The 21,615-nt window shown below is 52.0% G+C and overlaps 1 protein-coding gene across 5 annotated transcripts in view; it reads right to left on the minus strand.

Moving 5' to 3' along the window:
- LOC105302825 (plexin-A1) overlaps nucleotides 1-21,615 on the minus strand; it is a 311,386-nt gene that overhangs the window by 63,613 nt on the left and 226,158 nt on the right. The window contains exons 7-8 of one of the 5 annotated variants that reach the window (XM_011376064.2): nucleotides 5,355-5,490; nucleotides 2,645-2,860 (exon numbers count right to left, since the gene is read on the minus strand). The exons of the other annotated variants lie outside the window; for them this stretch is intronic. Coding sequence (XP_011374366.1) covers nucleotides 2,855-2,860; nucleotides 5,355-5,490 — 142 coding nt within the window. The 3' untranslated portion in view covers nucleotides 2,645-2,854. Of the gene's footprint in view, nucleotides 1-2,644; nucleotides 2,861-5,354; nucleotides 5,491-21,615 lie in introns of those variants that run through there. 5 annotated transcript variants of the gene reach the window in all.

The raw sequence follows: 21,615 nt of genomic DNA on the forward strand, positions 1-21,615 counted from the left end.
AAACAAGTTAGCATTTATAAAGGGCGAAGGAGAGTACCTGGCACATGGAATCTGATGGGATGGATTGATGGCTGGGACCATTCTCTGCAAGCTGGCCATCATGTGCCAGTGCAAATTGTAAATGCACACAGCTATGTATATATGCTGCCACTGGTACCCGCCACTCATACTCACCCAAGCACAGGCACACATGTCAACCCGACACACCCCAAAGGTCAAAGGTCATACTAAAGCGCTTCCTGCTTTCGTTCTTGGGCCTCTGTGCCACTTCTTCATGCAAGGGGCAGCTCTGGGGCTGCCTTGCCCCATGATCCCCAATAGGTTCAGGCACAAACAAAGGGAGGCTAGAGGGCAGGAGGAGAGGAGAGCCCATGGCTAGCACATCTTGCAGCAGCTGTGTCCTCTTGGTGGCTTCAGATCCCCTGAACAGAGCCCCTGTGGTGCCAGCTTCCACTGAGTGATCCTGCCTTCTCCTTTTGTCCCTCTTGCCCTGGAGCAATGGGAGCTTCCCATTGTCACTAATTTCTGGGTTACCACATCATCCCATTTGAGGTTTCAGCTCTTCCATCTCCAAATCTCTGCATTCAATTCCCTGTTTAAATAATCAGAGTGCTTTCTGGTTTCCTTGTTGGACCTTGGATATCACAGTTAGTATCATCATGTTTAATCCCCCACAGCCAGCTGGGATGGGTATTAACACTCTCTTTCAATAGTCATGCAGCTAGAACTTGAGCCCAGGAATGTCTGCCTCCAGATCTACGCCCCTCTCGACACACCGTTTACCCATGCAATGCTCTATCAGGCCTGACTTCCTATCACATGGACACATGGAAGGACTGGATGTAGGTCCACACATAAGCAGGCCACACACAGATGCACACACATATGCACACAGAGGCTGCACCTGAGCACATACATACACCCTCCCTCCCACCTACTGAGTCTCCAATACAGATGGCTCTGGATACACACACCTCAAGTCTCCAGTAGGGCTGGAGATCAGGAAAGTGAAGCCTGATTCTGGCTCCAGGGGAGTCAGGGAAATAGACTGAGATCTAAGTAGAGAGGCCAAGGACATTAGCAGGTGGTGAACATGGCTGGCTGCCTGCGTACAAACACAGTACACATGCACATATGTGCATACACACAAAGGCACCTATATATACACATGCTCAGATGGACAGGTGCACACAGACCTGTAGGTACACATAGCTGCTCTCAACTGACTCCTGGGTAGGAGGATGGAGTCTGAGAGTTATTCCTGTGAGAATTGGAAGTTGGACAAAGCTTGGATACCAGAGACCTCCGAGGGAGTCTCAGAAGGGCCTCAGCTGTTTCCGACCGAACGAGGGCTGATATCATTTAAAGTCAATCAGCCAGGTGACCTGTGACTCTACTAGGCTGACCTTGCAGAGAGGGACAGCCCCTCCCTGGGCTGCCACAGGGAAGCTGGGAGGAGGCTCAGGCCAGGGCACCCTGACATCTACCCTGGCTGCTCGCTTCTGCATGTTTTCTGAACATCTTGTTTGTTTTGGTGAGCTGGCCCAGAACTTCTAAAGAGGGCATCTCCTAAAGTGCTTTCCCTCTTAGCCAATATGCAGCCTGGCTGAATAAAACTGCCTTGTGCTACCTGCGCAGACAACTGGACACAGTCAAGCCTCAACCTCACTTGAACTTTGAGTGTGAGAATCTGGGGATGAGCAGAGGTGTTTGTGCTACAAAGCCTGAATCAAGATTGCAGGCTCTTAGCTCCAGATGCCTTGGGGCTCTCTAAAAGAACTTTAGCAGGAAATTCAAGGTCACCAGCAGAGTCGTTAGTGGATCAGAAACCCTGCCCCAAATTCCTCTTGCTGCCTTGATGCTGGGCCAAGCTAGAGTGCAGCCCAGGATGTTCAAGGTGCCTCAGCTGGGGGTCCTGCCAAAGGGTGAGGACTAGCAGGTCAGTGTTTGTCATCTGCCCCTCTCAATTCCCTGTGTTCCTCATTTCAGTCCATAGAATCACTAGCAGGCAAGCCATAAATTTGGAAATCATTCTTGATCTTTCCTTCTCCCACTCAAACCCAGAGTCCTGCCAATTTTAGCTCCTGAGTCCAGCCCTGGTCTATCCCCTGGCTTACCCCACCAGCCTCCCATTTATCCCATTTAAGCTCATGCCCTCAGGTGTCCTGCCCCACTTAAGCCGACCTTTCCCAGGGAGCATGGGCAGCATCACTCATGAGACTTCCTACCGGAGACTCCGTAGCACCTCAGCCTGGCATCTACCCCGTCCTTCCCAGCCCCTACTTTGCTCCTCGCAAACATGCAGCTGTCCACAGTCTGTGCTCCCCCAAACCTGTGTCTGGGACCCCACCCTAACCACTTCTGGCTTGCCCAGCAGTCATCAATCCAGCTTTTGAATATGAGCTCAAGCAGAGCCTCTGTCAGGAAGTTGACCTGTTCTTCTGGCTCTGTCCCTAGAAAGAACAGCTTTCCCCTCATTTCATCTCAGACCAGCTTCTGTGGCTGCAGCAGAATTACGGGTTCCCACTAGGCTAGGTTGGGTGCTCCGAAAGGTGTGTACAGCCTGTCTCCCCAGTCTATGTCACCAGGCCAAGCACAGGGTTGCGCAGAAGAGGCACCAATGACTGCTTGCCAGACAAAGGAATGACGGAAAACAAAGACAGTTTGCTTTATTTGATTTCGGATAGTAACATATCCTCCATTTCTTAAGCACATGATGGCCCCGAGCACAGGGGCATCCTAGGCACCCAGCAGGAAATGGCTGTAGCCCAGGGATCTGTCGACTGTGGTCCTATAACTAGTCCCTTCTTTAGGGCTCCAAGTCACTGCCAGGGCCAAGAGTGATGGCTGCTTCTCAACCCTACAAAAGAGAATAGGTCAGAGTTCAGTCAAGACCCTCTTCTGTCAGGAACTCTGCATATGCCCAGGTCTCAGCTCCAAGAGGGCCCAGGCTCTTTGACCACCCAGGAGTGTAAACTTTTAATGGAAATGGTCCTCACCAGCTGGTCCCAGGGCCTGGGAATAAGCCTCTTTACCTCCATGGCCAATGCCCACTCAGCACGTGCCTATAGGCACCAGCTAACACGGACCATCTGCTTACCTGACCTCCTTGACCCTCTGGATAGACAGTTCTCAGCCCAATTCTCCTTAGCCCCACCGAGGTCTCCCCTGTGTTTCCTCAGAATTTCTAAGTAAAACCACTCGGAGAACATGCTCTGGTGTAAAGCCCTCACATTTAGGCTGTTGCTTACTTATATCCACACACGCGCCCACGTCCCTGGGCTCAGAAGGCGCTGCACGGGGGCTGAAGCTTGCCCAGGCTCTGGGAGGTACCTCCCACACAGCTCCCGATCAGGCGGGCCTGTCCTGTACCTACTCCCTGCTGCCAGACTCAGGATCCTGTGACCTGGCTGCTTTTAGAAGTGAATCACTATTGGGGATCCTAGAACCCCCACCCCCAGCTCTGCCAGGGGCCTTCTGTGGTAGAGGCTGGCAGGGTGCAGCAGGAGTTTCTCTGGCACTGGCTGCCTCTCACACACAGGTTGCAATTGGAGGGTCTGGTGCTGAGGCCCTTCGGGAGTCAGGTCAAACATGTTTCCCCAAGGAGAGAGTGGGCAGGTGTGACAAGGAAGGAGCCAAGCCTGGCAGTGGCCCCAGAGTTTCTCTTGAACATGCTGGAACTGGAGTTAAATGCAATCTGTTTTCCTTCATGATCATTTCTTTGCCTTGGTGCAATGAAGCTACACTGGTGAGATTGTTAAGATATACTCTGCTGGGCGGAGGGGCTGAAAAATGCCATGGACGTGGTGGTGGGCCTGGATGGAGAAAGTGAGGACAGCCAGGGTTCTGCCAGGAAGCCGAGGGGACTGCAGTAGGACCCCAGGTCTTTCCCTTGATAAAATAGTTATGTATGGGGTGATCAGGGGCTCGGAAGGGCCCATTGATCCTGTCAGGAGAAAGGGATTCTGTGCAAGCTTTCACAAAGACCTCAATAGATGGACAGGGGCACCTGTCCATGGCCAGGAGAGCCACCTGTTCCATGGCCCACCTGGAAAAGGACCAGCTCCTACCTTCGTTCCATCAACAGTGCTACAGTGATGGTTGGCAGTGTCTTTTCTGCTCAACTTGAAGTCAAGCAAATAGCTTTCCATGCTCCGCAATGGGGAGGAAACCTGACTTCCTGACAGGGCTTCTGATCCCATGCAGAGCTGCCTCTGGGCAGGGAGCGCTGGTGTGGGCTGTGGCCAGCTCAGGGTAGGTGTGAGCTGGGTGGAGCTTTGACCCAGCTGACAGAACAGGGAGAAGGGCTCTCGTGAGGCCAGACTGTTGAGCAGCAGAGAGACTGCCAGACCAGGCCTGAGGGCCACTTGACCTCTGATCTTAGCCTTTTCACTACCAGTACCCACAGTAGCTTGTCTGCTACTTGGGCAAAAGAGACTTTTCCATGGGAAGAAGGCCCCATCTCACAGCTCTTTTAACAAACACACCAGCCCTCTGGTGAGTCCAAACCAAGGTGCCCCTGGAGTGAAGAACACACCCGTGCGTGGCAGGGTTCCATGTCGGGGTCGGGGAGGGTCCAGGTCCAGCCTGGAGCAATGAACCGCTGGGCCTGGAAAGGGGGGTGGGCTGGACTTTAAGAGGAACAGGAATTGGGAGAGTTGGGAGGAGGGGGGGGTCAGGCTGGCTGGGGCGGGGGTCAGGGAAGGAGGGTAATGCCTTGAGACCATGTCTCATAAGAGGGCTGTGCCAGCCTCAGACATCTAGGACAGCAGCAGTACCCCTGACACCTGGGCCCACTGTGACCCCTTCCCACTCACCAGAAGCTGGGCCCTGTGTGCCCCTTCCGACCAGAGCAGGAGTGGGGTTGGCAGTGAGGTACCCTCAGCCCCTCACCCGCCTCACCCTCTCAGGCAGGCCGCACCTGCTCTTCCACCCCAAGGCTCTTCCCCTTCCACAGGGCTGTCCTTGTCCTCTTTGTGACTCCTACCTTGCACCACGGTCCCTCCTCTGTGCTCCCACCCTCAACTGCTCAATTAGGTTGCCAGCTCCTCAAAGGTAGGGCTTGACTTTACCCAGTGTTGCTCCATGATTAGCCCTAGGGTAGCCCAGTGCCCAGAGGGCCCCCTTTTCTTAGCCCAGATGTCAAAAGGCTGGTGGGAACACCAGGCGGGACATCTGAATCAGGAAGTGACTGAGAAAACCTAAGGCCTAAGAGCCCCTCACCATGCAAAACTTCAAGGTTAGAGACTTCGAGGTTAGAAGGTCTGATATAGCAGACAGATGGCAGACATTTGTCGGCACCCGCAGTGCCCATCCCCTATGCCCCCAGCCACCCAGCAGTCCAGAGGCTTTACCTTGTGGGCAGTGCTCACGCAGTGCTGGTAAGCCTTGACCAGGTCTGAGCACAGGAGCACCTCATGTAGGTGGTTGCGGTAGCAGCGGAGGATCTGGGCCTGCAGCCCTGAGCACACGGGCTCCAGCCTTCGGGGCCTGTGAGACAGAAAGCAGGCAGGCCTAGGGCTCAGCTCCAGTGGGCAGGGGAGGCAATCGGCTCAATCACTCAACACCATGGGTCAGGCAGTGGGCTTGGCACTGGCTGGTCATCAGCATCGAGTTACCCCTCAGAGAGAACGAAGGGGCTGAAGGGGGTTGAGTGCTGTGAGGGCTGAGGCTCAGCAGTAGCAGACACTGGAAATGGGAGACTGGGCTCTTGCCCTGGAGGAGAGGGCCCAGGTGGCCAGCTGAAAGACCCCTATGCCCAGGGCAATTCCCGCCTAAGGTGTACACGGGATTGTGACCGTAAGTGCTGCAACTAGTTTCTCATGCCAAGTTGTTTTTCTGATTTCAAAACGAATACATGCCCAATGAGAAAAACTGTAATACTGTAGAAATGTCTAAAAAAAGAAAATTGTTCAGAATCTCACTTCCTAGAGATAACCACTGCAGTATTTTGGGGATACTTTAGTATTTTTTCATTCTTCATTTATCAAAGGAGGTTTAGAACCTAAAAAAATAAATATTTTTCTTTTTCAAAATATGAACCAAAGACAAAAAAGTGAAATAAAGATTACGCTAAAGTGAGTCACCAGAGTACTTGGGCTCCTGTCTGGGGTGTCTCCTCCGGATTCCTCTTCTATTGCCCTTTGACCTTTCTCTCTCATCCCCTCCCCTGCCCTCCCCTCCCCTCCCCCCACACCACAATGCTGTCTTCCTGTCCGGCCCTCACCCTACTTATCTACTCCTAATAGCTCTGTGCAGTACTCACTATTATTTATCATCCCTTGTTACAAATCAGGAAACTGGGGCACAGAGAGTTTAAGTCATTTGTGCAAGGTCACACCGAGGAAGTAGGGGAGGTGGGATATATTTTTTTACACAGTTTAACTTGCACTCTTGCCACAGATTGGTTTTCTGACTTAGTTTTCAGGCCAGGTCCACATAGACACCTTCACAGCCATAGATGGAATCAAAACACCTGATAGGACCTTTCGGAATAAACACCACCCATGGCTCAGGGCATTCAGAGGGAGTTGTAAAAACACAGAAAACTACTCCCCAGGGTGTTCAGCAGTGAAAGGATCACTGCATGCTTTATGCAGCTCTGCTCCTGTCACATGGCAGGGGTGGGGGGATGGAATGGGGTGGACTTATAGGTGAATAATTCTCCTGGCCCAGGATCTCTCTCTATATTTTAAGAATCTAGTCATTCAGCTGGTGCTGGACTGGAGCAGCACTATTATTATTTTAAGATAATTCAGAGACACTGAGTTGATCGGTTATGAACAGCAAGGAAAAGACCACTCAGTAGCTTAGGGAGTAAAATACCCAGGATTTACTGTCTCACTACGAGTCTGGAGGTTGCACTTCCGGTGCTGCTGTGCCATCAATAATGCCACACCAGCCCAGATCCCCTCTCCTTTCCCAGAACCATCCCCACGTGGTGCCGGTCATCTCAGGCCTCCTGTCTCACGAACATCAGCTTTCTCCTTTACCCAATGGCCAGAACTGGCTCATATGCCCATCCCTAAAACCATTGCTAATGAGGGGAGTGAAATGACCATGTTTAGCTAAGACCAATAAGACTCAGGCCTGGGGTGTGAACAAAAATGATGGTTTCTAAACTAAAGAAGTGGGAGGAATGACTGCCAAACCACGCCAACGCGGAGGTTTGACTCAGAAGGTAAAGGGTGTGCCGGGAGAAACAGCCTTCCCATTTCTGGAATGGAGGGGAGTAGAAGGGACAGCTGAGGAGGCCGTGCTGGCCAGGCTCTCCCAGGCAACGTGATTCCATCAGGTTCTGAGGATGTGACCACAGGGACGAGGCCATTCCCATCCCTGACATCACTGTTCTGGTTCACGTCCACATCACATGGATGAGGTCTTAGAGATTTCTTACTTAAGGAGGACACATGGGGTCTCTTCTCAGGAGACAGCTGGGCTCCCTGGATTCAGGGGATCCTCCCACTGGGCTCTGCAGTTATCTGGGGCAGCCCACAACTCAGGTACAGTGGGGTGACCACCTGATTTCCCCCAATGCTTGTAGATTTTCTCTTCATTCTTTCATGTAAAAAATTTTTGACAGGGATGTCTTTTGACAGGGATGTGGGCCTTTTAAAATGGATTTCTTGGGACAGCCAGCCTTTGGATGGGCATCCCATCTTGGGCAAGTTCTGTCTCTGACTGTGCTTTACTGCTTCGGTTCCACTTGTTCCGATGTTCTCCTTTAGCAAAGCTGTGAAGTCATAAATCTTTGCTTTCCGCCCTCCATCGCACTGCCTTCTCCTCTTTGTTTTAACCTCTGGTTCTCCATTCTGGGGAGGCACGGGCCTCTGCTTTCCCATTTCAGACCTGTCCTCAGCAGGGTGTAGCCTGTGAGGCTGGGTCTCTCCATGGGCTCTCTCCTGGTACCTCTGTTGTCCTTCACACAAGCCCTACTCTGTTCTTCCTCACGGATGCTGCCCCTGAAGCAGAATCACCTGAGAGCACAGGTTTTGGCACACCTTCCTTTGTACTCCCTTGAAGCAGCGCCCCATCATAATGTGATCCCCCTGCCCCAGGAGGGTCTTATCCCTGGCAGTAGCCTGGTGGCTGGCAAACCTCCTTGGTTGGGGAAGCACCAGGCTCGGTAGAGGCAGAGCTGTTGTGAGCTACGGGTCTGTATGAGGATTACAGGTCTATGCAGAGACGTGTCCTGAAACAGGACAGGTAGGATTCATGTGGCCTGGGCCCTGTGGTATGACTGAGTTGTCCTGGAGCCAGAGCCGTGACCCCATGGAGTCTCCCCCTCTCCAGACCTACAGCAGAGATATTCATCTTGCAGGTTGTAAATGTGCAGAACAGTCTTGTCATAACTCGTCTCTCTCCCTCTATCCCCTCCTCCTTTGATTTTAGGTCCCTGGACAAGGGCCCCTGTGTGTTTTGAGGGCAACCCTCACCAAACACCCAGCTCAGCTCCCAGCTCAGGAGAAACTGGGCCACACAGCACCACTTCTGGGACTGCAGAGGCCTTTCTCCTCAGGGATTAATCAGGAACAATATGAGGAAACAGGATGGCAGGCAAATGTCAACTAGAAGAAATTTCACCCATTTGCCTTCAAACTGGCTCTGAATGGGATAGGACAGGGAGAGCACAGATCACCAAATAAAAGGCTTTCTCTGAAGCAGGGCAGGCCTAGGACTAGGATCAAACCATTTGTGAAAGCAGGTGCACCCACTCCAAACGCAGCCCCACCTGGCCCTGGTCCATCGTAACCTTGTACACACTGCATGAGAAACTGCTCAGATTTTTAGAAACATTCGGTCTTGTGAATAGCTGTTCTTCAAATGCACAAAAAAAATGGATCTATAGAGTGCTGTGATCTTTCTAGGGATTGAGATAAGTCCTGTCTGAGGGCATCAACTGCCATGAGCATCCCTTTGTATATAAACACCTAACGATTCATGTGGCTTTGAAGTGGTTAACATAATGTCTCTCAAATCAGAAGACTCATGTGTATTGCTCTGTACGTCGCTCACTTCCCTGGCCCTTACTTTCTTCATCTGCACAACTGGGGATACCGCCTGCCTCGAGGCTGATGAAGACCAGACAGGAGTGTGTATGATAGTGCATGTTGTGAAATGCCACTCTCACTAACAACCTGGCTATCAGTGTGAGACATCAAGGTGGGGCAGGGGTCGAGTGAACTGGGAGAAGAGTTGAGGAAGGGAGGCTGGGGTTACTGGTGGCATGTGGTGGAGCAGAGCTAAGACAAGGAGGCTTTGGGCGGCTGGGATTCCAGATGTGGGCTTGACAGTGGGACCCTGTCTGAACATGTTCTTCTCTCTATAACCTAAGCATCCATATCATTCCAGACCCAGTTCAGAGCTTGTCCAGGCCTCATTGGTGCCTCTTTCCCCAGGAAACTTAAGGCACCAATCATGGCATCCCTTCTCCAAGGAGCCAGTAGACCGCTCAGCTTGGTGCCCTGTGGGCCACTGGGCAGAACACAGATTTTGGTGTTCTACAAACCCAGGGCAAAGCTCTAGCTTTGGCACTTCCTCTGTGTGGTCAGGGGTCAGATGGTGAGGTCACACAGCTGCTCAGGACTTGTCACCTGTGAGGCCTCTGGTCCGGTGGTGTCACAGGCACTCAGGAAATGGGCTGAATCCTGCTCTGCTTGCACAAAGGGCATCCATACCCTGCCTCCCTACAGCCCTGGGGGCCACAGGCAGGTATGGGGGAGCAGAGACCACTCAAATCCAAGCACTGCCCTATCTACTCAGATGACGGGCCCCGTGGCTGGCCGGTCATCAGGGGGCACAAAGCAGATGCTAGGTAGTGAAGGTCACAAAAATGGTAGCAAGCTGTGCCAATGCCATGATGACCTCTGGACATTCAGTATCATGCACCTCCCCCCAAGCAATGCTGCCCATGAACCGGCGTTCTGCCTCCTTGGTGGTAATAACATGTTTCCATGATGAGAGCAGTGATAAGAACATCAGAAAAAAAGCAAAGTATTAGCCAGAAATAAAAACACACTCCTTCCTCCCATCCCACACCACCACACGTGGTCAGGTCCACAAGGACAGTGGTGAAGAGCTGCCCTTGAATCCTCCAGATAGCCCAATTCTTGGTCTGAGAAGAGGGCATAGCTCTCATCACTAGGCACCATTCACTGGACACCCTTCCACATCAAGGCCGCTGTTGTCCACCCCACCCCCTTGGGGCACAAAGGCCCCTCACACCTTTTCTTTGCTGCATAGACCCCTGGGATAGCTCACCCACTTACTCCAGCCCCAACTCTTGAACTTTTCCTCCCCCAAACTGCAAAGCCCCAGGCCCAATTCACCTTCTGGAGCTCAAGACCCCTGTACCTCGCCAGCCCCTGAAGTTTCCACCTGAGCTTCCCACATTACCTCGACACACTGTGTCCTCAGTGGAACTTATCATCTAGCACCAAGGAACTCCCTTCCCCTCTCTAGTTCCTGTTTCAGTGAGTTGCAGCATCACTATGCCTCCAGTCACACATCCCAGTTGGAAACCTGGAGCCATTCTAGATGTCTCTCCTCCAGCCTTCATTCTAGATGTGTCCCTCAACTTTTTTTCCAGATGCCATTCTAGATGTCTGATGCCATTCTAGATGTCTCTCCCTTACCTTCTTACTGTGTCAACCCTGCCTCTCTCGGATAAAGACTGAAGCTGTATCCAATCCAACTCCCAAACGGCTCAGAAACTTATCCTCTTCTTCCCTGGTGACCTAACCTACCCTGACCTGAGTAGCTCTAAATGCCTCTCACTGCTGTCCCTGCCTCCAACCATCCTTCATCCTCCATCCCCAGGGGCCTTCTATCCCCCTCAGACTCTCTCCTGGGGCTTCTGGCTCAGGTTCGTAGAGGCTAAAATTGCCTATCTCCTCCTGTTCTGCACCCCGCCCCGCCTCCGCTCCAGTACTGGGTGGTTCCCAGAGTAGACTCCCCCAATCCTTCCAACTGGCCAAGATGTTCCATGTAGAAGGTGCTCCTCTCCCCTCTAGTGCTCAGGGCTTCCGAGACCCAGCTCTCTTTGAACTCCCCCACAGCTTCTCCCTTGCCCTCCCAGCTTCCCTCCCTATTGCCACTCCCTGCAGTCCCAGAGTCTGCCTCCTTGTGCCCCCTTGGGCCATCAGTGAACTGAGGGCACAGCGCAACACGGCTTCACGTACCCCTGCCTCTGCCTATGGGAGGGGTCATTCTACAAAGCCAATCAGTGATTCCTTCTCACCACCAGCACCTGATGGTCTCTCCTATTGGCCTTTCTCTCTTAGACCTTCGCCTTTCTTCTTTCTCCACTGAAAACACACTCTTCTTATCCTCTCTCAGCCAACCTTCCTTTCCTAGAAGCACTTCCCGAGTTCCCTTCCCGCTAACCCCTGGTTCCCAGGCTAGCCTCATCAGCAATTCTTGCTCACCCCGCCCACTCAGCCAGCTGGACCACTTGTTCCCAAGGCTAGGAGGCTCAATTCTGACTCTGCTCTGCTAACCCTCTCCTAGCACGCCAGCACACAGGCTCACAGCCCAGGCTCTGGGCCAGCACTCCAGGCCTGTGCCTGTATGGGCACTGCCAGCCACACAGCCCAGTAGATGGCCCACAGGCCTGGTCCTTGCCAGCCACACAGCCCAGTAGATGGCCCACAGGCCTGGTCCTTGCCCCAGTGCACCAACTCTTGCACTTTTACCTTGGGTGACAGCCTAAACACTACTAGCCTGGCTGGACACCTAGTCATCACTGACTTCCCCCACAGCCCACTCCTACTTCTCACCATACTGAAGGTGCCCTAGGTCTTATCTCCCAGAAGCTCCCAATCCATCCCCTGTCCCCATCATCATTACAGCAGCTGCTTAAACTCCTTGTCTCCACCCATCCTCTCCACTGCAGTCAGTGGTTTTTCAAGAATGTAAAGCAGGCTGCAGATTTCTAAAACACCAAGCCAGTTTAAAAACCCATTTCTCAGATGAGTACAGCTCACTGAACCCTGTGCTAAGCATTACCCTATAAGGTAGAAACCATACTTTTCCTTAGTTCATCTTAAATGAAGAAACTGGCTCAGAGAGACCCAGAAGCTTGCTCATGCTCACCATTGGACAAATAGGCCAGCAGTCAGATCTAAGCTTTACTTCAGACTCGCTGCCCTCCGATGGTCCCAGGGCCCATGAGTGACCCCACAGGCCCTGTTATTGCCATCTATTATCATGTTTAGCTGTTTCATTGAAGTCACTGTACCACTAACTCAAATGTCCTAAGAGGATATTGTGTCCCCAGCACCTCATGAGCTGGATGAGGGTGTTGGTCTCAGGCCTTTGGTGGCCTGCTGGCCTCTTGGCCTCACTCCCACTTCCCCCCAGGTACAAAGTTATACCATGGGCAGGCACCCAGAACATGGCCTGGGACCCAGGGACTCTTCCTGTCCATATCAGTTCCTTCTCTCTGGTCTTCCTCCCCCATCCACAGGCCAGAGCCTCTCCAGTGTGTCCTCACTGGCATGAATACCAGTGGATTCTGACATGTCTACCTGTCTGTCCCCACACAGGGCTTAGAGCTGCAGGATAAAGTATGTGATTTGGTGTGCCATGAAGGGAGTGCCCCAATGACTGTTCCCCAGAGTCTGCCATGCAGAGGTGTCAGGAAGAAGGGAACTCAACTTTATGAGGCAGTGACTGTGCCCCGTGCTCATCCATCAATGCACAATCGCTAATGAAGCAGATGTGCCCTTTGTAGTTTCCACGGGGCTCTGCCTGCCCTGGTCCACACAATCAAACTTGGGCTAGCACAGTGCAGTCCCACAGCCTCAAGGGCTCAATGAAAGGTACAGGGCTGAAACCATGCCCCCCACACAGAAGACTTAAAACTGGGCCTCCAACAGCCACAGCCATGGCCAAGAGGGAAACAAACTCTCACACCATCTTCTCGATGAACAGCTAGGAACTGCTTTCTGCTTTCCTGTAACGCAAGCTAATACACTCAATCTTTGCCTTATGTTAGCTGGGACTGGGTGTCTATCATCTGCAGCCAAAAAGGTGGTCTAGAGAAGACAATGTGGTAAGGTTGTGGGGTCAAGGGCTCCTGAGAACTATCTAAACACACACGAAGGTCAATGGATTGGAGAGTCTCCCCACAGAACCATGTCCTTCTGGGAACTTCAGAATGTTACATTAATTAGAAACAGGGTCATTGCAGATAAAATTAGTTAGAATGAGGTCATTCTGGGATAGGGAGGGCTCCTAATCCAGTGTGCCTGGTGTCTTACGAGAAGAAAAGAGACACAGAAACACAGATACAGGGAGAAGGCAACATGATGACTGAGGCAGAGACTGGAGTGATGCATCTACAAGCCAAGGAAAGCCAAGGTCTACCAGTAACATCGAAAACCGGGAGAAAGGCATGGAACAGAATCCCTCTCCTGTCTTCAGGAAAAGCAAGTCCTGTTGTACAAAGGTCACAGCAGCCCTAGGAAACACATGCACTCAGCCACAAAGGAAAGGGATCTGACCTGGCCTCCAGAGGCAGAGTTAGGAGTGCCAGATGAGTGGATGTTTGTGGGAGGCAGGTGAGGGGTTAGTCACTTTCTAACAGACAGCAACCCTTTAATGAGTATCCTGCAAGTGCCAGGCCTTGTGGTCTACACACTGTCTGATCTCTGTCACTCCTGTGGGGTACTATCTCCATTTAGGAAAGAACTGGGTTCCTCTGGTTTGCCATCCTTCACTGCCCTGGCCAGTGGAGGAACTGTAATTCACAACCAGGTCTGTAGAGCTGCTCCCCATGCTCCCAGGGAAACCTTCCCTGGAGGGGGGATTTGGGTAAGAATAAGGCTATGGGAGGAGGGATGACAGGGGGCACACGTATCTCAGTAAACAGTAAAGGTGGAAAATCCTGCCTCATCTGAGATTACATCTGTGGTCCTGATCATTCTGAGAATTAATATCTACCAGGGCCTACTGCGTGCCAGGTCCCAAGCATACCCACAACAATCCTATGAGTGGGGTGTTACTGGCCCTTTCTGTAGATGGAGACACTAGTCTCAGAGAAGTTAAGTGACTTGCCTGAGGTCATACAGCAGTGAGATTGAGCTAGGATAACAGCTTGATGTGTTTGGCTCCAAGGCCCTTGCTCTCCATACTGTGTCCATCTTAGCTCTGCTCTGCTTTTGGAAAATTCCAAAACATTCTAAAGAAGAAACAACCAAGAAAGAAACAAAACAACCAAGAAGAAACAGAAGATGCTTGCCCCAAACTACACAGTAGGCAGGGCCACGTGGGGAGCTGGGGAGGGCTGGCGAGGGGGCACTGGCAGGCCTGGATCCACAGGAGGAAGAATGAGGAAGGAAGATGATGAATGCAGGGCCAAGCGAGGCTGAGAACAAAGAGCAGTGTCGACTGGTGGGAAGAAAAAAGGAAAGGGAGTAAATTGTCCCACTGGTGCAGCTGGCCTGGGCAGAGGAGGGATAACATCTGAGGACTCTGAAATGGCTGGGAAAGGGTCTTCTGCCTGAGTGCATGCAGCGTTCTCATATGCGAAGCCCCATACCCTCTGTGCTCTCTTATTTAATAAATGAATCACATCAACTTCTCCTTCTATTATCACTGCTGACATCAATCTGATAACATTGGCCTGGTGTGGAATTGGGCTATTATATGTCCTCCTGATATTTAATTTCAGAGAAACATCGGCAGGGGGGTGACTACATGGAGCAGGCTTTTTATTACAGGCAGCACTAAGGAGATTCCAAGTGAATTAGACATTCATCTTCGTCAGCTCCAATCTAGTTATTTAGGAGACGTTTCTGTTTTAACTCATAACTAGGGCTGAGGTACTGACGAGAACAGTTGGTTACTAAGGACTTGGTTAACTGACTGCTATCGACGATGTGCCATTCAGCCCGGGTAAGTGGAACCCAAAGATCCTGCCACCAATCAACATGCTATGAAGGATCACTATCAGCTGCTTGATACTTACCTCCAGCTGCCCCAATCCCTCAGGTGGGAGGCAGCTATTCCAAGAGCCTAGGCCTGACAAGAGGGCCCTTCTGCTGAGAGGCTGAGAGACAAGGGAGAGCTCTGCTCCCAAGATGATACAAAACATAAACTGGCCTCTGGCTGCCCCTTAGTCAGCGAAAGAGAGGCTGCCTGTGACAGAATTCCTTCTTGGGACTATCCCTTCACACACACATACATGTACATGCACACACATGTACACGGAATGGGGAAGGGCCATTCCTGGCTTTGTTCCTTTGTTGCAAAAAGAATAGAGGATGCACACTTTCCCTTAAGCACTCCTCCCGATTCACTAGCCTTGTAGGATGGACGTGGGTGGGCACCTTCTGGGCATTCATGATGAGGAAGGAAAAGGCAGGGTCACAGTGGTGTCTGGTGTCTGAGGAGAACCACACCAAGACCACTTGCGGCTGAAGAGCTTTCTGGCACTGTTTCTGCTGACGAGAGGCATACGTTGCTGTCCCTCAGCAGCCTTGGCCCTGGAGCAGGGGGATCCCAGGACCCCAGCGTGTTCTGCTTGGGGCTGCTGGAAGCTTTCAGGACACCACCTCCCCCAGCACCGGCCCTCAGCAGAGGAGGGAGCCCGCACCAGCGACAGCATGGAAGGCCTCTAGGACCTCACTCTGAGGGCTGGCACTTCTTTCTCCACGCTTTCCCTCTGAGTCCTCGCTGTCTCTCACCAGGGCAACTTCAGTCAGCCTCTGATTGGTTTATCACTTTCCCTGTAGTCTGCCCTCCAGCTTGCCTCCCGGCCAACACCAAGTGGAGGACCCACTCTAAGCATGACTCCACAGATGCCCTGGCTCAGGGCTTCTTGTGAAAGGATGGCCAAAGGCCTGGGCCTGCCATTCCGGCTCTGTGCTTCAGCCCGAGCCGTGCCCACAGGCAAAGCTCCTGGGGCCTACTACAAAGGCCTGACCAGATCCACTCTGCTTGCCTTGCCCTCCCTCCTCCCATAAAACCTTTCCATGGGGAACACCACTGTGCAGGCTTAGCAACTCCATCGTGCTGCCTCAGGGAAATGAAGGGCACTTCCTCAATCAAGTGACACTATTTACTGGCCTACAGTGTGCCAGACCTTCAAGAAACAAAGCCTCAGCCCCAGCCCCAGCCCCAGGGACTCACCCATGTCCCTAAGGCACAGAGGCCAGCTTCTCACTGTGGCAACCAAGCCACCACAGCTTGAAGAAGAAATCAGCGTCCTTCTGCCTTGAGGCCAGGGAGCAGTCACCTTCCAGGGAGCACTGAGTCATATCAAGGCTCCCCCACCTTGCTTCCAGACCCACAACTACTCTCTAACCCAGGAGACGAGAACTCCATCTGACACAGGAGGAGATACATGCACACAAGAGAACTACAGGGGGCTATGTGACGTGGAGCTTGGGAAGGAAGGATGTAACTTGAGGCAGGTTGTTTGCCGATGTGACACATGAGCAGTGGCTCTGGATTCGCATGTTGGCCAGCCGGGGCAGCTGGCGGAGGCCATCCCACTGCACCTGCACAATGTGTGCACAGAGGAAGGAATCCAGGTGCTAGCACTTAGGACAGGTGGTCTGCTCACTCATCCTTGGGAATACGTCCCCAAGGCATCAAGGACCACAGTGCTGAGGGGGTGCCAGTGCCCTCAAAATGTCTGTGGTGGCTATTCTTCACAGTCCAAGCCTGAGGTGGGAGATGCAGCATTGGAGATAGGTCCCAAACTCATAGGAAGAATCCAGGCAGTGCTGATGACCTCAGAGCCCAGCCTCTGAAAGAGGCAGTAGAAATCGGTTGGGGGCTGCCTGGCCAAGGTGTCCTTGGGAATGAGACATGGGGTGACCTGCTCAAGTCTTAGTGGATTTGCATAAGTAAAAAGACCCTTAGTCTAAAGAAGAGAGCTTTGACTGCAGTCACCACAGCAGACCACACACAACAGTCACAACCGTTCCCCAATCCCCAGACCCAAGCCCCTTCCAGTGGAGTTCCAGGCTACAGTGTGCCAGCAAGAGGAACCATGTAAGATTTGAAAGAGAGGGGAAAAGGAGAAGCCATTTGTCTGCAGTTGTGGGTGGAGCCGGAGCAAGGGACCCACAGCAGTTTCCCGTCAGTCTTGAGAACCACCCACTTCACTCATGGAGGTGGAGACAGCTGAATGGAGCTTCTCAGAGATGCTGGAGAATTCCAGCGGGTTTTCCAGGAGTTCTAGAGAACGAAAGGGCTGAGATCTTCCAGGTCTGCCCCCTGACCTCTAGCAGTAGCTCCCGACCTCTTGCATCTCTCTCAGTGCTAGGGTAAGCCCCTAGATCCTGTATTAAACCCTTTAGACCGAGAATACACCAAGTGGCTTCTGTTTTCCTGACTCCACACCAAATGAGGCAAACCCCTTATTCTCTGGGCCTAAGTGGTCTAACACCTTCTCCACCCCATCCCATTATTGATCAGCTGCTGGCCTCTCTCAGGTACCCATCTGGGTTCACTCCAGTTCCCTGACTCTTTGTCACAGTTCTTGTCATCATATGAGTTTGCTTGTCCCTCTGTTCACCTGTTCATCCACATCTGTGCCAATATGTGAATGGTTTCTATGAGCCAAGCACCATGAGGGATAGTGAGGGGGCCTACAGGGAACAAAGCCAGGACTCATCCCTGCCCTCATGAAGCCTTTAACGTAGAAGAGCAGAAATATCACACAAATAAATGTGGAGCTATAAACTGGAGGGGAGGCATGCAGCACTGACAGGACTCTGCCTGGGGGTCACTCTGGTCAAGGGTACCAGAGGAGAGGGAGGCTGCCCGGAGGAGGCGAGGCTCACACTGGGACCATAAAAGTAGAGGGCAGAGCCCCGCTTACTCTGGCTCCCAAATCTCTTAGGTACCTGTTCTCATTTTCCTGTGTCCTCTGTTCTAATTCAGACTCCCCACCACTTGTCCTGGACTCTACACTGGTTTCTTAGAGTCTCCCTACTCCCTCCAGCCCGCCCTCCACTCTGTCCCCAATGCGACTAACAAGTAACTGAACTGTGAGCTGGTCCGCAGCTTGGCTCCTACTAATGGAATCCAGTGCCCTTTACATGGTGCTCAAAGCCCTTCATTATTTACCTTACTGCCCTACATGGGCTCTTGCCATACTTCAGCCATAGTCTCTGCTCTAACAATGGATCTGCTTTTGCCTCCTGAACACACTTGCTCTCTCGGGCCTCAGGATCCCTGCACATGACTCCCTCTGCTCCCATGCCCCTGGTCGCCAAGCCCCCTGGCCATCAGGCTGCCTGGCAGATGGATCTGCCTTCATGGCACAGCTCCATCCCCCCTCTGCTGCAAAGACCCCCAGCCCCTAAGGAAGACCAAGGTGCTTTTGTGCTGGGAACTGCAGTGCTACAGCTGAAGGTATACTCTATGTCCACGCCATGCCTGCAGATGTGCCTGCCAGGAGCCTGCCCGTGGGGTCCACAGGATGCAGAGCTATCATGGGCCACACTTCTGTTTGTTCTCTGGCCTATAAACTTCTCTCAGTGCTCGTTCATTCCCAGCCCTGGCCAGTGCTGCACACAGCAGGTGATAAACAAATAGGTGGCGAGGGAGTGCTCTGCGAGCATCCCCTAGACATGTCCTGAGTTCCCCCAGTCTACACCTTGGCTCCTATCCTTCCTTTTCTGGAACAACTGCCTTTCTTCTCAAGGTTTTACACAAATAAAACCTTCTGCAGGAATGCTGGCCAAGGGGCTCCTCCTCCAGCAGGCCACAGTGTGCTTCCTGCTGTCTCATGGGTGCCCACATAAACCATGGTCCAGTGTAAGCATGTTGCCAGCTTCCTTCTGATCAAGTGTGGCCTCACTCTGTGGCCTTGCTGACCTGCGAGGGTGCTGGCACTGACTACCACCCAGGAAGGCACCGAGCAGCTACTGCTAGACCTGTGCAGAGCCCTCTCCCATTGGCCCAGGAAGGCCTGAGGGCAGGATCACAGTTTATTAGCTGTTTTCACAGTCCTCATCTAACATTGAGTGTGGAGCAGATATTCCACAAATTAGTTGAGGTAGTCAGGGCATCAGTAATGAAGAGTCTCTGGGGCTCACTTTTATAGCTTCTCGGGGCAGAGACCATATTCTCCCGACTTCCAGACATCTGCCTGGTCGGGCTCAGTGCCTTTGTAAACTGGCAGGCCAGCCTAGGCCAGCTACCCCAAATTCCTTGAGTGTGTCTGTCCTGGGCCATGCTGCACCTTGCTTTCCAGCCTCCTCCTCATCTTTCCTGCTCCTGATCACAGTTCACTTTCCTGTTGCTAGCCTTCCTCATATCCAGCCTAGAACACAGCACACCATCCAGCTGTCCTTTGTGATTCCTTCTTACTTCTCCCAACCCCGCCCTCCACCCCCAGCCTTGGGGGAAGTCTCCCAAGGGCCTGGCCCTTGCTGCTCCTGCCACATGTACCTAGCCCCATGGGTGGGACCCAATGGCCCAGGACACCTTCATAGTAGCCACTGATTGCAAATGGACAGATCAAGGCATTGCTGTCAGGGCTGGGCTGGGCCACGCGTAGCCACCCACTGGTCCACAGCCACCAGCGGAATTAGGGCAGCCACAAGCTACATGCTAAGACCCTAAGCATAGACACAGGACTGTTAACATTGCCTCCTCCAGCTTGTCACTTGAGTGCAAAAAAGAGTTTGCAGTGTTGTGTGCTCTGATGATAGAACTGTCCCCCACAAGTGACATAGGGAAAGACTCAGTCAGGAAAGCCTCAGACAGAAGCACCTGATTGGTGGTATAAGAAGGCCTGCACCAAGGCCACACCTGCTCCTCTCTGGGGACCTTCCCTACAGGCACACCTCATTTCTGGCTGACTCTTTCCCACCTTTGGCTTCCTGTAATCCCTCTGCCTAGTAAAACTCAAACCAAAGTCTTGAGCCCCTCTTACCTCGGCATGCTTTTGGGCTTCTTATTGTCATCAACCCTTCCACCCTGAACCCTGGCCTGGGCCTCAGGAATACCCTCCACCACCCCTCCTGCTTGCCCTTGTGTCCAGACTGCACATGCTACATCCTCTCTACTGTCACCACTGGAGTGACCTCACCTGGGGGATTCCTCCCATCTGTCCCTGGGTGATGATGGACTCAAGCTCTTCCTGAAACTCTGCCCACTCCCCAACCCCACCAGAAGGGCTCTGACAGATCTCAAGGTAAATGGCAACCCTGAACCTTATCTCCTTCAGCCATCCTCACATAGAGCTTTTTCTCAATGCCTTTTAAGTTGCAGAAATGTTTTATCACTGAAATCTCACAAAGAATCACAATAAACAGATTAGTATGGGAGTGGGGAGCTCCCAGTGAATCCTTCCCCTCACACTATAGTCTCCCCAAGCACATTCAGAAATCGAACAGCATAGAAAATCATGGGTGGGCTACCCCTCTGGCTAACCCTGGCATTTTGAGTGAGAGCTCCTAATCACTGGGCCTGATTCATTATGTGGGGGAGGGGAAGGATGACAGCCTCAACTCCCCATCCACTGGCAGTGAGACTCGAAGAGACAAAGAGAATCCTCAAGGGCATCATCTTTCCCTGTACGTTAAATGTTGCCAAGGGCAAGAAGAGGGCTGTGGCAACATCCATTGTATAGAAAGCACCCAGAAAAATTGGTCTCATCCTCTAAAGTCACATCTTGGCTTTGAACCAGAATTGGTTTCCCTCAGCATGATCACAGAGTCAGCTATGGGTCACTGGAGTCCAGTGAGACCTGACACAACCTAATCCAAAGTGAGGAAGCCCAAACCAGCAAGGTGGGGGGGACGTGGTTATACCCTGCAGCCACAGAGTGATGGAATAAGGGTACGCTTCCATTTCTTAATGCCTGTCAACCTGATGTGCCTGAAGGACTGGAGCTGTTTTCAAAATACAAAGGATGGATGCTTTTTCCATCTACTTTGCTTTCTTTCCCAGCAGGAGAAGCTGGAAGAAATGGGTGATAAGGGGCCACCAGGCAGTAGTGACAGTGGTGTGCCTGAAGCTGGGGCAGCAGGTGGGGATGTAGAGGTGGTGGGTAGAAAGGTAGCCAGAACAGTGGGGTGGTTGGTTACACTGAGCACGAAAGTTCAGTGGTTGAGCAAATAAGTATATATGTTGAGGATACTAGGAGTGAGGCCTTTTGCTCTCTGAGAAGGGTTCTCTGAATATGGAGAAGGCCAAAAAGAACCCAAGGTATTAGAACTGGAGGTATCAGTGTGAGCTTTACAGACAAAGAGAGATGCGGAAATCCTTAGAGATGAATGCATGCGTATACTCACACATATATAAATATCTATGTATGCTTGTGCATTTGCACACATGTGTTCCTAGCTCTATCCACTGAGAGCACCTAGAAATACTGACATTCGAGTAGCAGTGAGTATACTCTGTGCCCAGGTCCCGGTTTCTAAATACCACTCTCCAGGAAAAAGGAACAGGGCTTCTTGGAGAAGTATCTGATTCTAGAGCAGGGACTGGGAAAGAACAATATAATCCTGGAACATCTTGTGCCAAAAAGTAAAGAAATTTTCAGAGGATGAAGAAACATGTCAAAAGGACAGAAGAGTCTGTTTGAAGAGCCAAATCTAGGACATTCTGAGCATCAAAAGAAATGAGAGTAAATTTTGCAAC

This window comes from Pteropus vampyrus, unplaced genomic scaffold (assembly GCF_000151845.1).
Source record: "Pteropus vampyrus isolate Shadow unplaced genomic scaffold, Pvam_2.0 Scaffold285, whole genome shotgun sequence".
In the NCBI taxonomy this organism is placed as follows: Eukaryota; Metazoa; Chordata; class Mammalia; order Chiroptera; family Pteropodidae; genus Pteropus; species Pteropus vampyrus.